Genomic DNA, 15,197 nt, shown 5'->3' with positions numbered 1-15,197 from the left:
TACAGAACCTGCAGATACAGAGGGCCTACTTACAGCTCAGGCAGTCTGGCTTTACAAAGGTGTTGTCTGCCCTGCGTACCGCAGGCATAAAAGCACTCCACCTCCTTGACCTTCACACTGCCAAAATATCTAAGAAGAAGCTTAATTCACCTGAAAGGGTACTTATGGAAGAGCCCAGAGGAGATGAAGAAGGTTATCAGTTAAACCTTTTCTACAAAAGTTGAAATCAGTACATAAAAGGAGGCAGAAAAGGATAAATCTTTAGGGAAAAATAGGAACAAAAGGAAAAGAGGGAGCAAAAGGAAAACAGACTGAAGTGGCTAAACAAGAAACTAAAAACACTCCCCTTAAGATAACAGAGAAACTGAAGCAAAGTATGATTAAAATAACCTATCGAGTTGGTGAGCCCTGTATTGCACTTCTTGTACAATCCAGGAGAATTTTTTAAATTGCTGTTTTTAATTTTAAATAAATAAATTATTTATTTATTTATTTTTGTCCATACCTGTGGCATGTGGAAGTTCTGGGACCAGGGATTGAACCCCTGCCACAGCAATGACCCAACCAGCTGCAGTGACAATGCCAGATCCCTAACCTGCTGCTCCACAAGAGAACTCTGTTACAAACCTTAATACTTACTTTCTCTGACCCTATAAGAGAACTCTGGGCTGTAGGGATTTCAACTTTTCCCTAATCTTTGTTTAATGCTATCTTAAAAGAGATCATACCAGTAGAGCTTGCTTGATTTTCTTCAGTTCTGTTAAGCAGTTCTTAGCTAAAGAACTAGGTGGCCAGGTGATGGTATGAATGCTAAACAAAGGCAGCTCTTTTTATTGAATACTAGGAAGTAAATACTAGGATTAAGCTCAGATTTTTCCAGTTCCCTGAGGCTTTTATATCACATTGTTTTAGTTATTCATTTGTCTTCATTAAAATAGTCAAAATCATATGTAGTAAGAAGATGTCTTGAAATTTATCATGTGATTCTGACCTGTCAAAATGGCCTTTGACACTGTTGATACTAACTCCAAACCCTGTTCTCTGCCTCCATTCCGCAATGCTGTCTTACCTAGAGTCCATCCTTTGTTAAATTTTCAGTCTGACTTCTGTTTTTTTGTTTGTTTTTGTCTTTTTAAGGCCCCACTCGCAGCATATGGAGTTTCCCAGGGTAGGGGTCAAATTGGAGCTACAGGTGCTGGCCTACACCACAGCCACAGCAATGCCAGATCCGAGCCTCGTCCGTGACCTACACCACAGCTCACGGCAATGCTGGATCCTTATCCCACTGAGTGAGGCCAGGGATGGAACCTGCAGCCTCATGGATACTAGTCAGATTCATTTCCGCTGAGCCACAGGAACTCCTCCTGATCTTCTCTTTTGAATGCCCTTTTCTTAATAGATTCTTTACTTCTTGATCTCAGAACTGAAAGTAGAATAGCAATCTTGTAATCCTTCTGATACTTATCCCATTGTATGTTTTATTAGAGGGCATGAATATAGATAGAGGAGTCAGCCAGAATGCCCTTAGAACCACCTCAGCTTTGACCTTATCACTGGGGCTAGCTCAGCAGTTTCTGTTTCTGAAATAGCATATCTTCCTTTCTTCTTCCGCAAACCAACACAGAAATCTGTTAAGTTTATTGTCCCGTGCTATTCAAAAGATAGTCGTATGTTTGCATAAATAGCTAACTTTGAAGAGAAGCTCTTAAAATATTATTGAGAAATATAACATATATAGAAAGCACAGAAACATACATATACATATTAATGAATTATAAGGTGAACATCTACATACCACACTCAGTTCAAGAAATACAACATTGCCCTCACCCCTAGAAGCTCTCCTCTCTTTCTAATCACAGTCCTTTCTCTCCCCTAAAGGTCAGCAATAACCAGAGTTTTCTGTTAATCTGTTTTCTTTGTTTTGTTTCCCACTAAAGTATGTATCCCTAAGCACTATAGTTTTGTTTTGCCTGTTTTTGAGCTTTATATAAATGGAATCATATATTAGTTTATATCTGACTTGTTTCAACTCAACTTTATGGGTGTAAGACTTATCCATATTGTGGTGTTTAGTTGTAGCTCATACTTGTTACTGTATAGTATTCCATTGTATGTGTGTACTACAGTTTATCCATTCTAGTATTGATGGACATTTGGCTTGTATTTGGGGGGTTTATGAATAATGCTGCTGTGAACATTCTGATACATTTAGTTTTGATAGACACATGGATGTATTTTTGTGAGGGTTTTATAGGGGTGGAATTACAGGGTCACAGGATATATGTATCTTCAATCTGAGTACAAAATGGTTGTATCGTACTAGCAGTGTATGACAGTTCCCAATTGCTCCACTTCCCCCTCAGCACTTATATTGCCAGATTCCTTAATTTTAGACATTTTAAGGGGTGTGTCATTGGGGTTTTAATTTGTATTTCTGTGTTGTGACTCTAATGTGCTTAGGTACCTTTTCATAAGTATAAGTATTTTGGCAGTTTGGATATCTTCTTTTGTGGAAGACCTGTTCTAAACTCTTGCCCATTTTTCTAATTGGGTTGTGTGTCTTTTCCTGATCTGTAGGAGTTCAGTATGGATTCTGGATACAAGCCCTTTATTGGTTACTTCTGTTGCACATTTCTTATTCCACTCTTAAAGGTGTCTTTTGATGAACAGAAGGTTCTTAATTTTAATGTAGTGTATTTTACCAGTCTTTTCTGTTAGACTGGTGCTTCAGGGGTATATTTAAGAAAATTTTTACTACCTGAAGTTATGAAGATGATCTTTATTATCTTCCAAAAGCTTTACTGTTTTGCCTTTCATATTTAGGTATAAATACACCTGGAAACAATTTTTGTATGTGGTATAATATAGGGAGTGATCTTTATGTTTCCACGTGGATATCCATTTTTTTTAGCAGTGTTTATTTTTAAAAGCATCCTTTGCATACTGCCCTAAAGTTCCCTTTTTGTTATAAATCAAGTCAATATTATTAGATTTGTTTCTAGGCTATTTTGGCTGTCTTTGTACCAAGACCACTGCTTTAATTACTATAGCTTTCTAAAAATACCTGCTGGAACAAGTCATTCTACCTCCTTCTTCAGTAGTGTTTTGACTATTCTTGGCACTGTATATTGCTATTTAAACTACAGAATCAGCTTCACAAAAGTTGTCTTGGGATTTTTATTGAGATTGCATTGAGTTTTAGAGATCACTTAAGGAAGAATTGATATTTTCAAAATATTGATTGTTCCCATCCATGAACATGATATATCCATTCATGTAGAACATTAATTCTTCTCAAAATTGTTTTATAGTTTTGTGTCTAAATATCTTACACTTCTTTTGAATACCTGAATTATGACTAGGATTTTAGTAATTTTAATACAATTATAAATGTTATTTAAAATTTTTTGTATCCTGTTTGTTGCTCCTTAAATAAAAATACAGTTGTTTTTGGTATTTTTTACCTTGTACCCAGCAATCTTGCTAGACTCACTTATTTTAATAATTTTTCTGTGCATTCCTTTGGATTCCCTACTTCTACAGTTCTATTATTCATGAATAATGATTGTTTCATTTGTTCTTTCTTTTTTATTTTATTTAAACCAATTTTTTGGAGTATAGTTGACTTACATCATTTGTTCTTTCATAATCCTTATGCCTTTTATTTCTTTTTCTTATGCTAGCTAGAAACTTTAATACTGTGTTGAAAGGAGGTGTGATAGGGAGCATTTTTGGCATGTTCCTAGTCTCAAAGGGAAAACTTTCAACCTTTTACCACTAAGTATGATGTTTGCTGTAGAAATTTTATAGATAATTTATGAGATTAAATATGTTCCCTTCTCTTCCTGGTTTTCCAAGAGTTAATATTTAATATTGATTTAATACTGATTTTTTAAAATTTATTTTTATTATAGCTTATTTACAATGTTATGTCAATTTTTGCTGTACAGCAAAGTGACCCAGTTATGTTATATACATATGAATACATTCTTTTTCTCTCATTGAAATGCCTTTACTTCATCTACTTAGGTGTACATGAGACTTTTTAATTTCATATTCATGACGTATTACACTGAATGAATTTCTAATGGTAAATTATCATTAAACTAATACAGTAAATCTAACCAAGTCATGAGGTAATAGTCTTCTTATATTGTTGCTTGGTTTGGTTTATAGTATGTTGTTTAGAATTGTTCCACTTGTGTTTCTGAGTGAAATTGTCCTATAATAGATTTTCCTTTTAATGTCTTTGTTATGTTTTGATATCAAGGTTATGCTGGACTCTAAAAATGAGTTGAGAAGTAGTCCTTATTTCTAATTCTGTGGAAAAATTTGTTCGTTATTTCTTCTTTGCTAGTGAAATCATCTAGGCCTCAAGTTTTCTCTCTGTAAAAGTATTATTTATGGATTCAATTTATAAGATTATTCACATTTTAAACTTTAGCAATATTAATTACTTGGATTTTTGTAGAAATTTCTCCACTTTGTATAAAATTTCAAGTTTATTGACATAAAGTTGTTCATAGTAGCCTCTTATCTTTTTTCACGTCTACAAGGTTTTTAGTGATGTCCCCTTTTTTCAAATCTTGCCTTTAGTTTTTTGCGAATTCTTTCTTTTTTTCTCCATCAATTTTGCCAGGGTTTAAAATTTTTCTTAATAGTCTTTTCAAAGAGCTACGCTTTGGCTTTGGTCCTCTTTTTTTCTAATGTTTATTTACTCTTTATTTCCTTTTTTCTCCCTAGGTTTATTTTGTTGATTTTCATCCAGTTTTCTGATGAAATTAATTTATCTCTTTAATTGTTAACCTTTCTTCTTTTCTAATATATGCATATAAGTCTCTAAGATAGGCAGAGTTAAACTGTATCCTACAGATTTTGATACTGTTCTTTAGTTCAAAAATTTTTATATTTCCATTGTGATTTATTCTTTGGCTGTGAGTGTTGTAGAAGTCTTTTCTTAAATTCTGCATATATAGGGATTTTTGGTTTTCTCTGTAATTGCACCATCAGAAAACTTATTTTATATTTATTTATTTATTGTCTTTTTAGGACCACACCTGCAGGATATGGAAGTTCCCAGGCTAGGGGTCGAATTGGAGCTGCATCTGCCAGTTTATGCCACACCCACAGCAACACCAGGTCCTTAACCCATTGAGCGAAACCAGGGATTGAACCTGCATCCTCACTGATACTGGTTGGGTTCGTTACCACTGAGCCACAGCAGGAACTCCAGAAAGCTTATTTTAAATTACTCTAAAGGTCAGAGATACTCTTTATCTCACCATATGTGCTTTAAAATAATGAGTATTCTGTAGTTATTAGATAGTGAATTCTGTGTATGTCTATTAGATCACTTATGTTTATTAAGTTGTTCAGTTCTATTACTTTACTGATTTGTGTGTTACACTTGCTTTTTGTGCTGATTATAGCTTTGTCTATTTCCTTGAGTATTTCTGTCACTATTTTACTTAAAATTTTCTGAAGCCAATTCGTAGGTTTGAAAATGTATCTTCTTCAAAATTTGAACTTTTATCTTTATGAAATATTTCTCTTTATCACAGTAACTGTTCTTACCTTCAACTTTCTTTGTCTAGAATTAAAATAGCTACACCAATTTTCTTTTATTAGACATGGTACGTGGTACATCTTTCATTCCATTCTTTTTACTTTCAGCCTTCTGAATTCTGAATGATTTATATGCATCCCTTGTAAACTTAATATAGTTGGTTTTCTTTTTTAATACAGTCTTATAGTCTTCAGATTTTAACTATGCATAAAATCTACCTAATTTAATGTAATCACTGATGTATTTGGATTTATATCCACTATTTTATTATGTGCTTTTTTTTTTTTTTTTTTTTTCCTAAGACCACACCTGTGACAAATGGAAGTTCCCAGTGTAGGGGTTGAATTGGAGCTTCAGCTGCTGGACTACTCCACAGTCACAATGCCCGATCCAAGCCGCATCTGTAACCTATGCCACAACTTGTGGCAATGCCAGGTCCTTAACCCACTGAGCAAGGCCAGGGATCCAACCTACATCCTCACAGACACTGTCTTGGGTTCTTAACCCTCTGAACCACAATGGGAACTCTTTTATTTATTTATTTATTTCAGAAAATTTATTCATTTTATTGATGCATTACAATTGCTCTACATTTTACCATATTATGTCGAAAATACTGAAAATACAAGCTACTTTATAAAACTAAAGACAAACATTGAATCCAAAGATAAACTATGTTTTACACAATGGACCCTTTTCCCATAGTTAGTATTAAATTTTAAATATCTATTTCCTTTGTTAAAATGATTATTTTACATACTCCCTAAGTACATCTGCATTACAAACAAAGCTCAGTAATTCTCAGAAACTTTTTCTAGAGGGTTGTTGTGAAAGGAAGCACACACAACCAGAAAAGAGAGAAAGCAAAAAAAGTTTAAATCGTACACAATAACTAGCATATCAAACACATTTAATAAAGTTGGAATTCCATTGCAATATCAAGGATTCAAAGCAAGAATACTAACATTACATAAAATGTACTGCTACATGTAGTGAGATTATTTTTCACGCTGAATCAAAACCACACATTATATAAAGTTTAGCAACAAACAACCATGTAGACGTGCTGCACCATCCATCAGTTAAAAAAAAAAAAAAATCAAACTAGGAAGCAGGCTTGGGTCATTCCTGTCACTGAGAAGCAATTTCATTTCCTATCTTTAAATGAATCACCCTAACCAGTGGGTTTTTGCATAATAATGCTGAAGAAAACACACACTACTGTGCTTGGCTGGCTCAAGGCAGTCAAGCTCAGCCCCTCTGGTGGAGGGAGTCATGATCACAGCTGTTTAAATGGGAGTTATTCCTGGACCTGGGAACTTTTTTATTATGTGCTTTTAATTATTCCTATCTCATATGTTTTTTTCTTTTCTTTCTTGCCTTTTTTGATGACTTTTTATTTCATTTTTTTCTTTATTAGTTTTGAAATTTTATGCTCTTCTACTCTTTTTTTAGATTTTTAAAAATTAAAATATAGTTGATTTACAATGTTGTGTTAATTTTTGCTGTACAGCAAAGTGATGCAGTTGTACATATATACTATATGTTATATACACACACAGACACACACACTATTTTTCCTTTTTATATTCTTTTCCATTATGTCCATAGGACATTGAATATAGTTCTCTGCCATAGAGTAGGGTCTTGTTGTTTATCCCCTCCATTTATAATAGCTTAGATCTGCTAACCCCAGCCTCCCATTCCATTTGTCCCCCAACCCTTCCTGCTTGGCAACCACAAGTGTGTTCTCCTTGTCCATGAGCCTTTTTTTGTTTCATGGATAGGTTCATCTGTGTCATATTTCAGGTTCCACATATAAGTGACATCATATGGTATTTGCCCTTCTCTTTCTGACTTACTTCACTTAGTATGATAATCTCTAGTTGTATCTATGTGTCTGTGAATGGCATTTTTGTTCTTCTTTGTGGCTGAGTGATATTCCATTGTGTATTTGTACCACATCTTCTTTTTCTGTTCATCTGTCCATGGATATGTCTTGGCTGTTGTGAATAGTGCTGATGTGAACATAGAGGTGCATGTATTTTTTTGAATTTTAGTTTTGTCTGGATATATGCCCAGGAGTGGAATTGCTGGATCATATGGTGGCTCTGTCTTTAGTTTTCTGAGGAACCTCCATACTATTTTCCATAGTGATTTTACCCACCAACATTCCCATTAACACTGTAAGAGGGTTCCCTTTCCTCTGCATCCTCTCCAGAATTAGTTATTTATAGACTTTTTAATGATGGCCATTCTGACTGGCATGATGTGGTACCTTATTGTAGCTTTGATTTGCATTTCTCTAATAATTAGTGATGTTGAGCACTTTTTCTTGTAACTATTGGGCTCTTGTATTTCTTCTTTGGAGAACTGTTTCTTTAGATCTTCGGCCCATTTTTTGATCACGTTGTTTTTGGTATTGCTGAATTGTACGAGCTGTTTGTGTATTTTGGAAGTTAAGCTCTTACTGGTCACATCATTTGCAACTATTTTCTTCCATTCCCTAGGTCATCTTTTTATTTTGTTTATGATTTCATTTCATGTAAGTTTAATTATTTGTAAGTTTGATTACGTCCCATTTGTTTATTTTTCTTTTATTTGTTGTCTTGAGAGACTGACCTAAGAAAACATTGGTACAGTTTGTGTCAGAGAATGTTTTGCCTATGATCTCTTCTAGAAGTTTTATGATGTCATGTCATGTGTTTAAGTCTTAAGCCATTTTGAATTTATTTTTGTGTATGGTGAGAGGATATGTTCTTGTTTCATTGATTTACATGCAGCTGTCCAACTTTCCCAATACCACTTGCTGAAGAGACTGTCTTTATCCCATTGTATATCTTGCCTCCTTTGTAAAGGATTGATGGATCATAGGTGTGTAGGTTTATTTCTGGGTTCTCTATTCTGTTCAGTTTTTGTGCCAGTACCACACAGTTTTGATTACTATAGCTTTGTATGTTGTCTGAAGTTTGTATATTTTGCCTCCTGCTTTGTTCTTTTCCTTCAGGATTGCTTTGGCAGTTCTGAGTCTTTTTTGGTTTTGAGATTATTTGTTCTAGTTCTGTGAAAGAAAAATATCATGGGTAATTTGATAGGAATCACATTAGATCTTTGGATTGCTTTAGGTAGTATGACCATTTTAACAATATTAATCTTCCAATCCAAGACCATGGGCTATCTTTCCATTTATTTAAGTCATTTTAGTTTCCTTTATTAATGTTTTATAGTTCTCAGCTATAAGTCTTTTTAAATCTTTCACCTCCTTAGTCAGGTTTATTCCTAAGTATTTTATTTTTGAGGGTGCAACTTTAAAAGGTATTTTGGGAGTTCCCATCGTGGCGCAGTGGTTAACGAATCCAACTAGGAACCATGAGGTCGCAGGTTTGATCCCTGCCCTTGCTCAGTGGGTTAAGGATCCGGTGTTGCTGTGAGCTGTGGTATAGGTCGCAGATGTGGCTCTGGCTTAGGCTGGTGGCTACAGCTCCGATTGGACCCCTAGCCTGGGAACCTCCATATGCCGTGGGAGCAGCCCTAGAAATGGCAAAAAGATAAATAAATAAATAAATAAAAGGTTTTTTTTTTTTTTAATTCCCTTTCTTACTTTTTTTTTTTTTTTTTTTTTTTTTTTATCTTTTTGCCATTTCTTGGGCCACTCCTGTGGCATATGGAGGTTCCCGGGCTAGGGGTCAAATCGGAGCTGTAGCTGCCAGCCTACGCCAGAGCCATAGCAACGCAGGATCTGAGCCGCGTCTGCGACCTACACCACAGCTCACCGCAACGCCAGAACCTTGACCCACTGAGCAAGGGCAGGAATCGAACCTGCAACCTCATGGTTCCTAGTCGGATTCGTTAACCACTGCGCCACGATGGGAACTCCCCTTTCTTACATTTCATTGTTACTGGAAAGAAATGCAACCAATTTCTGTATGTCAATCTTGTATCCTGCTACCTAAAGATTACAACATAAGTCTATGATTTGTCAAAGTCTGTTAACTGGTACTTTTATCTTTTTTCCAGATAATGCAAGCACTTTAATATGCATTAGCTGTTATATGATGTAGTGCTATTGCTGTTATGTTTTTAATTATCTGTATATTTTAAATTCAATGCATTATTCTCATGTTTAATGCAAATGCATTTAGACTGACAAATTTACTGTTTTCATTGTATTTCATTTCTTCCTTCCCTGACTTTTCTTCTTGGGTCACTTTCTGTCAACCCTTCCTTTAGTGCAGATCTGCTGGTGACAGATTCCCTGTCATAGTATGTCCAAACATGTCTTTATTTCAACTTCATTCTTGAAAGTTGTTTTTGCTATGTATAGAATTCTAGATTAGCAATTACTTCTTCCTTTCATCTTTTGAGGATACCTTTTATTTTTTTCCGGCTTCTATTTCAGTTAAAAAGTAAACTTTGGTTCTAATAATTGCTTTTTTGTGCAGGTAATTTTTTTTCTGACTGCTTTTAAGATTTTCTCTTGTATTTAATTTTTAGCAGTTGTCTCTAGGTATGGACCTCTTATTTCTCTTTCCTGGAAGTTGAATGCTTTCTTTGTCAGTAGGTTGATATCTTCAATTGGTTTTGAAAAGTGCTCTGCTACTATCTCTTCAATATTTATTCTTCAGAATCTCTCTTCTCTCCTAGTAGTCTTTTTACATATGCTAGATCTTTTTATTGTGTCCTGTCTTTTACCCTCTTTTCTGAATTTTTCCAGAAAAATTTTTGTTCTATTTTATTACTCGGCTCGATGCTTTATATTTCCTTCTGACCTAACTTTGGTCCCTTAATTCAACTATGTCTTTCTGTTTCTTTCATCCTGGTATTTTAAGTCTGTTCTGATAGCCACAGTATCTGGCGTCATTGAGGGTTTCTGTTGTTTTTACTGGTTTTCATTTACATCGTCTTGTCTCCTTTTGTGCTTGGTTACCTTTGATTATGTGTGAGACATAGTATTTTTAAAAAATTATCTGTAAAAATATTTTGAAACTTGAGATGATATTGCTTTCCTCCAGAGAATATTTTCATTTTATTCTGCCATGTTCTAGGGCACTAGCAATCTGGGATTATTTTAATCTAGTTTTAGATATTAGAGTTTTCTGAATCATTCAAATGACTTGAAGCTGGGCTGCAGTGTCTGCAAGGACTATAGTAATTTCAATTTACCCTTATATCTAGGGATCCCAGCATCAGGCATGGATAGTGCCCAGACAGCAGCCCACACCCTTGCCTGAGTCTGGACTATTATTCTTTAAGCCAAGGGTTGTTCTGTAAAGGACCAGAAAGTAAATACTTGAGGCTTTGTGGACCATACACTCTTGCAACTCGCAGTGCTGCTATTATTCTGCAGAAGAACCATAAATAATGTGTGAATTAATGAGCATGAAAGTATTTCAGTAAAGCTTTATTTACAAAATCTGGCACAAGGCCAGATTTGGCCCTGAGGCTGTAGATTGTTGACTCCTACTATAGCCTGTCAAAAACTGTGTTCAGACTCTCACCCCTCTCTTCTTAAATTTAAATTAGCCCTGAATGCTGGGCTAACTTCTCCTTAGACTACCTTGTTAGCTTTTCTAGTACCTTGAAGAATACATTGGGCTTTTTATGTTTGGTCCAGTTGTTCTCAGCAGGAAATTTATTTGAAATACCTAGTCTGCCATTATCAGAAGCTAAAGTCATATATGAGGTAACCGAGTAAAACAATGAGTTTTTTTTAACTCTGATATCAAGAAAGAAGTTTCTTGAGTTGTTCTTAGAGAATATCTCTCACTAACACCCTGTAATGTTTATAAATGACTTAAAAAATGAAAGTGAGTTTTAGGACCCGTTTCTATAGTCTTTCTAGTGAGATTTTAGAGCAGTGTTGTCCGTCAGAACTTTCTTCAATGATGGAAATATTCTATATCTGCACTAGCCACCTGTGGTTGTTGAGCTCTTGAAATGCAGCTAGTGTGAATGCAGAACTAAATGTTTACTTCTATTTAATTTTAATTAAATTTATTTTAATTTAAATAGCCATGTGTTCATATTTACTTGGGGGTTGGGGTACAGCTTAGATTTAAAGAAGAATCTCGTTTCAATACACAATGTGTTCTTACACTCCTGCCCATCAACCTACCCATTCTCCAGTGCTCTTGCAGAAAATACTTAACCTAAATGTGTTTGATGGATGGTAACTCACCAAATATCTTAGGCCTCACAGAATGTTTCCACTTATTCCTGCCATTCACCAGGTGTGTTGGAAATATTACACTTGTTATCCTAATTGGGCTAAGTAAAACTGATGCAGTCTCTCAGTTTACTTTTTATCATCTATTTTCCTTTGCAGGGAAAGGGGCGTCTTCGTCGAGGAAACTATCCATGTCCATCCTCTCCTGTTGTAGTTCGGTTGCCCTCAGTGTCTGATGTCCCAGAAGAGACCTTAACTAATGAGGCTGCCATGGAGACTGACATCACCGAACAGCAGCAAGCAGCTATGCAGCAGGAGGAGAGAGTACTGACCGAACAGATCGAGAACTTACAGAAAGAGAAGTGAGTTTCCAGGAGGAAAAGGAGCAATCAGTTATCTGTTTTCATTTCCTTCCTTCTGTCCTTTCTTTATTCTTCTTTATGAGTCAGGCACTGTGTTAGGTGATACAGGGATGTGGAGATGACAAAGACATGTTGCCTGTACTCAGGTAACAGTGTGAAAGTTGTCACCTTAGGAGAGGATGGTCCATGAGCTAAAAGACCTGAAGCTGCTACAGTGACAATTTTGGAGATGCTGACTGGGACAGGGTGTATCAGTCTTAGCCAAGGTTCCTAAGAGGTCAGAGCCCAGCCTCAGTGAACAGATTTGTCTTTAAAAGGAGGAATAAAGGTTCCCATGCTAAGACAAAGTTCCTTTCAAGAATGGTCATTATTCGTTACTCCACGAGGATGTTTATTTTCTGACGATCAGTATAGTCATGGAGCCAGCAACTGGATGATCAGTGTAAGGCAGCAACTCTAGTGGGTGCTGGGATACTGGGTGGGGAAATTGGTTGCAGTTTAGGAGAGAGACAAATAAGCCACTCTGTGACCCCCAGCATCACTGGAGCAAGTGTGGGTAACACTGCATCTTTGGGATAATATGGACATTCCGTACTTTTCCCTGAAGGTACTGTGTACTAGTTCTGGTTGATAATGATGAACCTTAAGTTTTAAAGGGATTTTTGCTCCGGAGTTCCAGGATTCCAGGAATCTCAGGTATGAAAGCTTGATTTGTGAGAGGTTAGTCTGTTGAAGTACTTTTTGCCTTGTTTCTAGAATCGAGGCAAGAGCTAAAAAAGCAGCTAGGGTTCAGCTGTGCTGAACTTGATAAAGCAAAAGTGTACCAGGGGCTAGCTATTTGATATAAAAATGATCTGAAAAGAGTACCTAATTCAGCTTTGATGAAAATGGCATTGGAACTATTGAAGGAGGAATAGGAACTTGCCAGGAAGGTGAAAGTCTTTCCAGAGAAAGGAAAAGGTGTAAGCATTGTCTAAGAGGTGTGAATGCACATTGCTTATGACAGTTTTGTTTTGTTTTGTTTCGTTTTTTTGTCTTTTGTCTTTTTAGGGCAGCACCCATGGCATATGGAGATTCCCAGGCTGAAGGGTTGAATTGAAGCTTCAGCTGCTAGCCCACACCACAACTACAGCCACAGCAGCTTGGGATCTAAGCCACATCTTGAACTATAGCACAGCTCACGGCAGTGCTGTATCCTTAACCCACTGGGCAAGTCCAGGGATTGAACCCATGTCCTCATGGATACTAGTCTGGTTCATTAACCACTGAGCTGTGACAGGAACTCTGCTTATGACAGTTGTAATTGCAGCAATGGGTTGCTGGTGAAACTTTCCTTGAAAAGATTGTCCATGAATCTCAAGCTAGGTATTGGAGAGATTAAAGATGAATAGTTTTAAGCTAGGTAGAGTAGAGAAGAAGCTAAGAGGGCTCTGAAAGGGGCAAGACTTGATAAAAAATGGAGTTAGAATGGAAGGACAAGGAAGTTGTGGACAGAATGGAGGATTGGATTTAGAGCTGGTATATTTACGGGTATTAAACCCTAGAAGCTTCCCACTGGAGAAAATTGCCTATATAAGAGGAGGGAAGGTTGTTAGGTATTACAGACATAAAGGAACTTTGTTGTTAGGGTATTAAAGTGAGCTTTTGCAAAGAAAAAAATGGATTGAAGTAGATCAGGGTGGTCAGGCAGAAGTGAGAAAGTAAGATGAGAAGCCAAGTACCAAAAACTTTAGAGGAGGGGACATGACTGAGAAGTAGGTGGGTGATTGACAAGGAGGAGTAGAAAGTACTCTTCATGGAGATGGCAAAGGCTCCAAAGGACAGATAAGGTCAGTCAGTGTTTTACATCATCTAGGAGATCTAGAGACCTCTTTGTAGTAAAGGTAGAGGATGTAGTCTGTAGCCAGTCAGTAAAATTTTTGTGGAAAATAGTTTTAAGAGATGAATCACTGATTAAAGCCAATTAGATCTTTTTTTTAATGGCCACACCCACAGCATATGAAAGTTCCTTAAGAGTTAGGAGTTGAATTGGAGCTGCAGCTGCTGGTCTATATCACTGCCATGGCAATAACGGGTTCAAGCTGCATCTGCGACCTATGCGGCAACTTGCAGCCGTGCCGGATCCTTAAACTACTGAGCCACAATGGGAACTCCCAATTAGATCTTTAAAAAAAAAAAAAAAGCTGGAAGGAATCCTAGGGACTCTAGTTTAATCTCTTTGTTTTGTGGATAAGAAAGTTGAGGTCCAGCGAGAGGAAAGTACTTTCCTAATGCATTATGAATGAGTTTAGAGTGAGTTTAAAATCCCGATTTCCTGACTGCCAGTTCAGAGTTCATTTTACCAAAAGATCTTATAGTTTCAGCATCTTTCTCCACCTTACCTTTAGCTCTGTTCTAGGTCTCAGCCTTTGCTGTCTTTAGCCTTCACTGTTACTGTTATATACAGGTGGTTATCAGGACTCTGGAAGGGAATAGGAAAAAAAAGATTGCTGTTTTTGCTACTTAAATTCCTGACTTTCATGGAGGTCTTTTTTCCTGTTGTCTTCCTTTCACTTCTTATCAAATGCTAATGGATTTCTTGATTGTATCTTACAGGGAGGAGCTAACATTTGAGATGCTTGTACTGGAACCCCGTGCCTCTGATGATGAAACCCTTGAGTCTGAGGCTTCCATAGGGACTGCTGATAGCTCAGAAAATTTGAATATTGAGTCTGAAGGTGTTATCTCTGAGAAATCAGGTAAATGAACATATTAGACCAAGACTTCACACAGTTTTGCAAAGGAGGAATAAGGATTGCCAAGCAAAGACAAAATCTCTTTAAGAAGGCCTTGACCTTACATGAAAATGTGACAAAGCCCTAAGCATTTGAAATATACCAGTCTGTGCAGCTTCTACATAAATTATTCATCAGACCAAGCCTTAAATATAATGCAGTTCTTCTGTAATTTTATGTTTTTTCTTGTTTCTACCATAGAGAAAAGCCAACAGTCACAGTTCATGTTGTCTTACTGACTCATGATCCATTTTCCAAGGCTCGGTAGTAGGAGCTGTGGTTGCTGTGAGATGGGACTGTACCAAAGGAGGTCTTTAACTGGCGGA

General features: G+C 36.4%; 1 protein-coding gene across 21 annotated transcripts in view; it reads left to right on the top strand.

The window, feature by feature from the left end:
- The window catches only part of MYO9A (myosin IXA), a 226,744-nt gene that overhangs the window by 206,475 nt on the left and 5,072 nt on the right, over positions 1-15,197 (top strand). For all 21 annotated transcript variants that reach the window (XM_021100912.1, XM_021100896.1, XM_021100965.1 and 18 more), the window contains 2 exons: positions 11,895-12,097; positions 14,693-14,835. In XM_021100912.1, coding sequence (XP_020956571.1) covers positions 11,895-12,097; positions 14,693-14,835 — 346 coding nt within the window. The remainder of the gene's footprint in view (positions 1-11,894; positions 12,098-14,692; positions 14,836-15,197) is intronic.

This window comes from Sus scrofa, chromosome 1 (assembly GCF_000003025.6).
Source record: "Sus scrofa isolate TJ Tabasco breed Duroc chromosome 1, Sscrofa11.1, whole genome shotgun sequence".
NCBI classification, from domain to species: domain Eukaryota; kingdom Metazoa; phylum Chordata; class Mammalia; order Artiodactyla; family Suidae; genus Sus; species Sus scrofa.
Note: the sequence above shows the minus strand (reverse complement) of the source record. Positions and strands in the feature narration are given on the sequence as shown.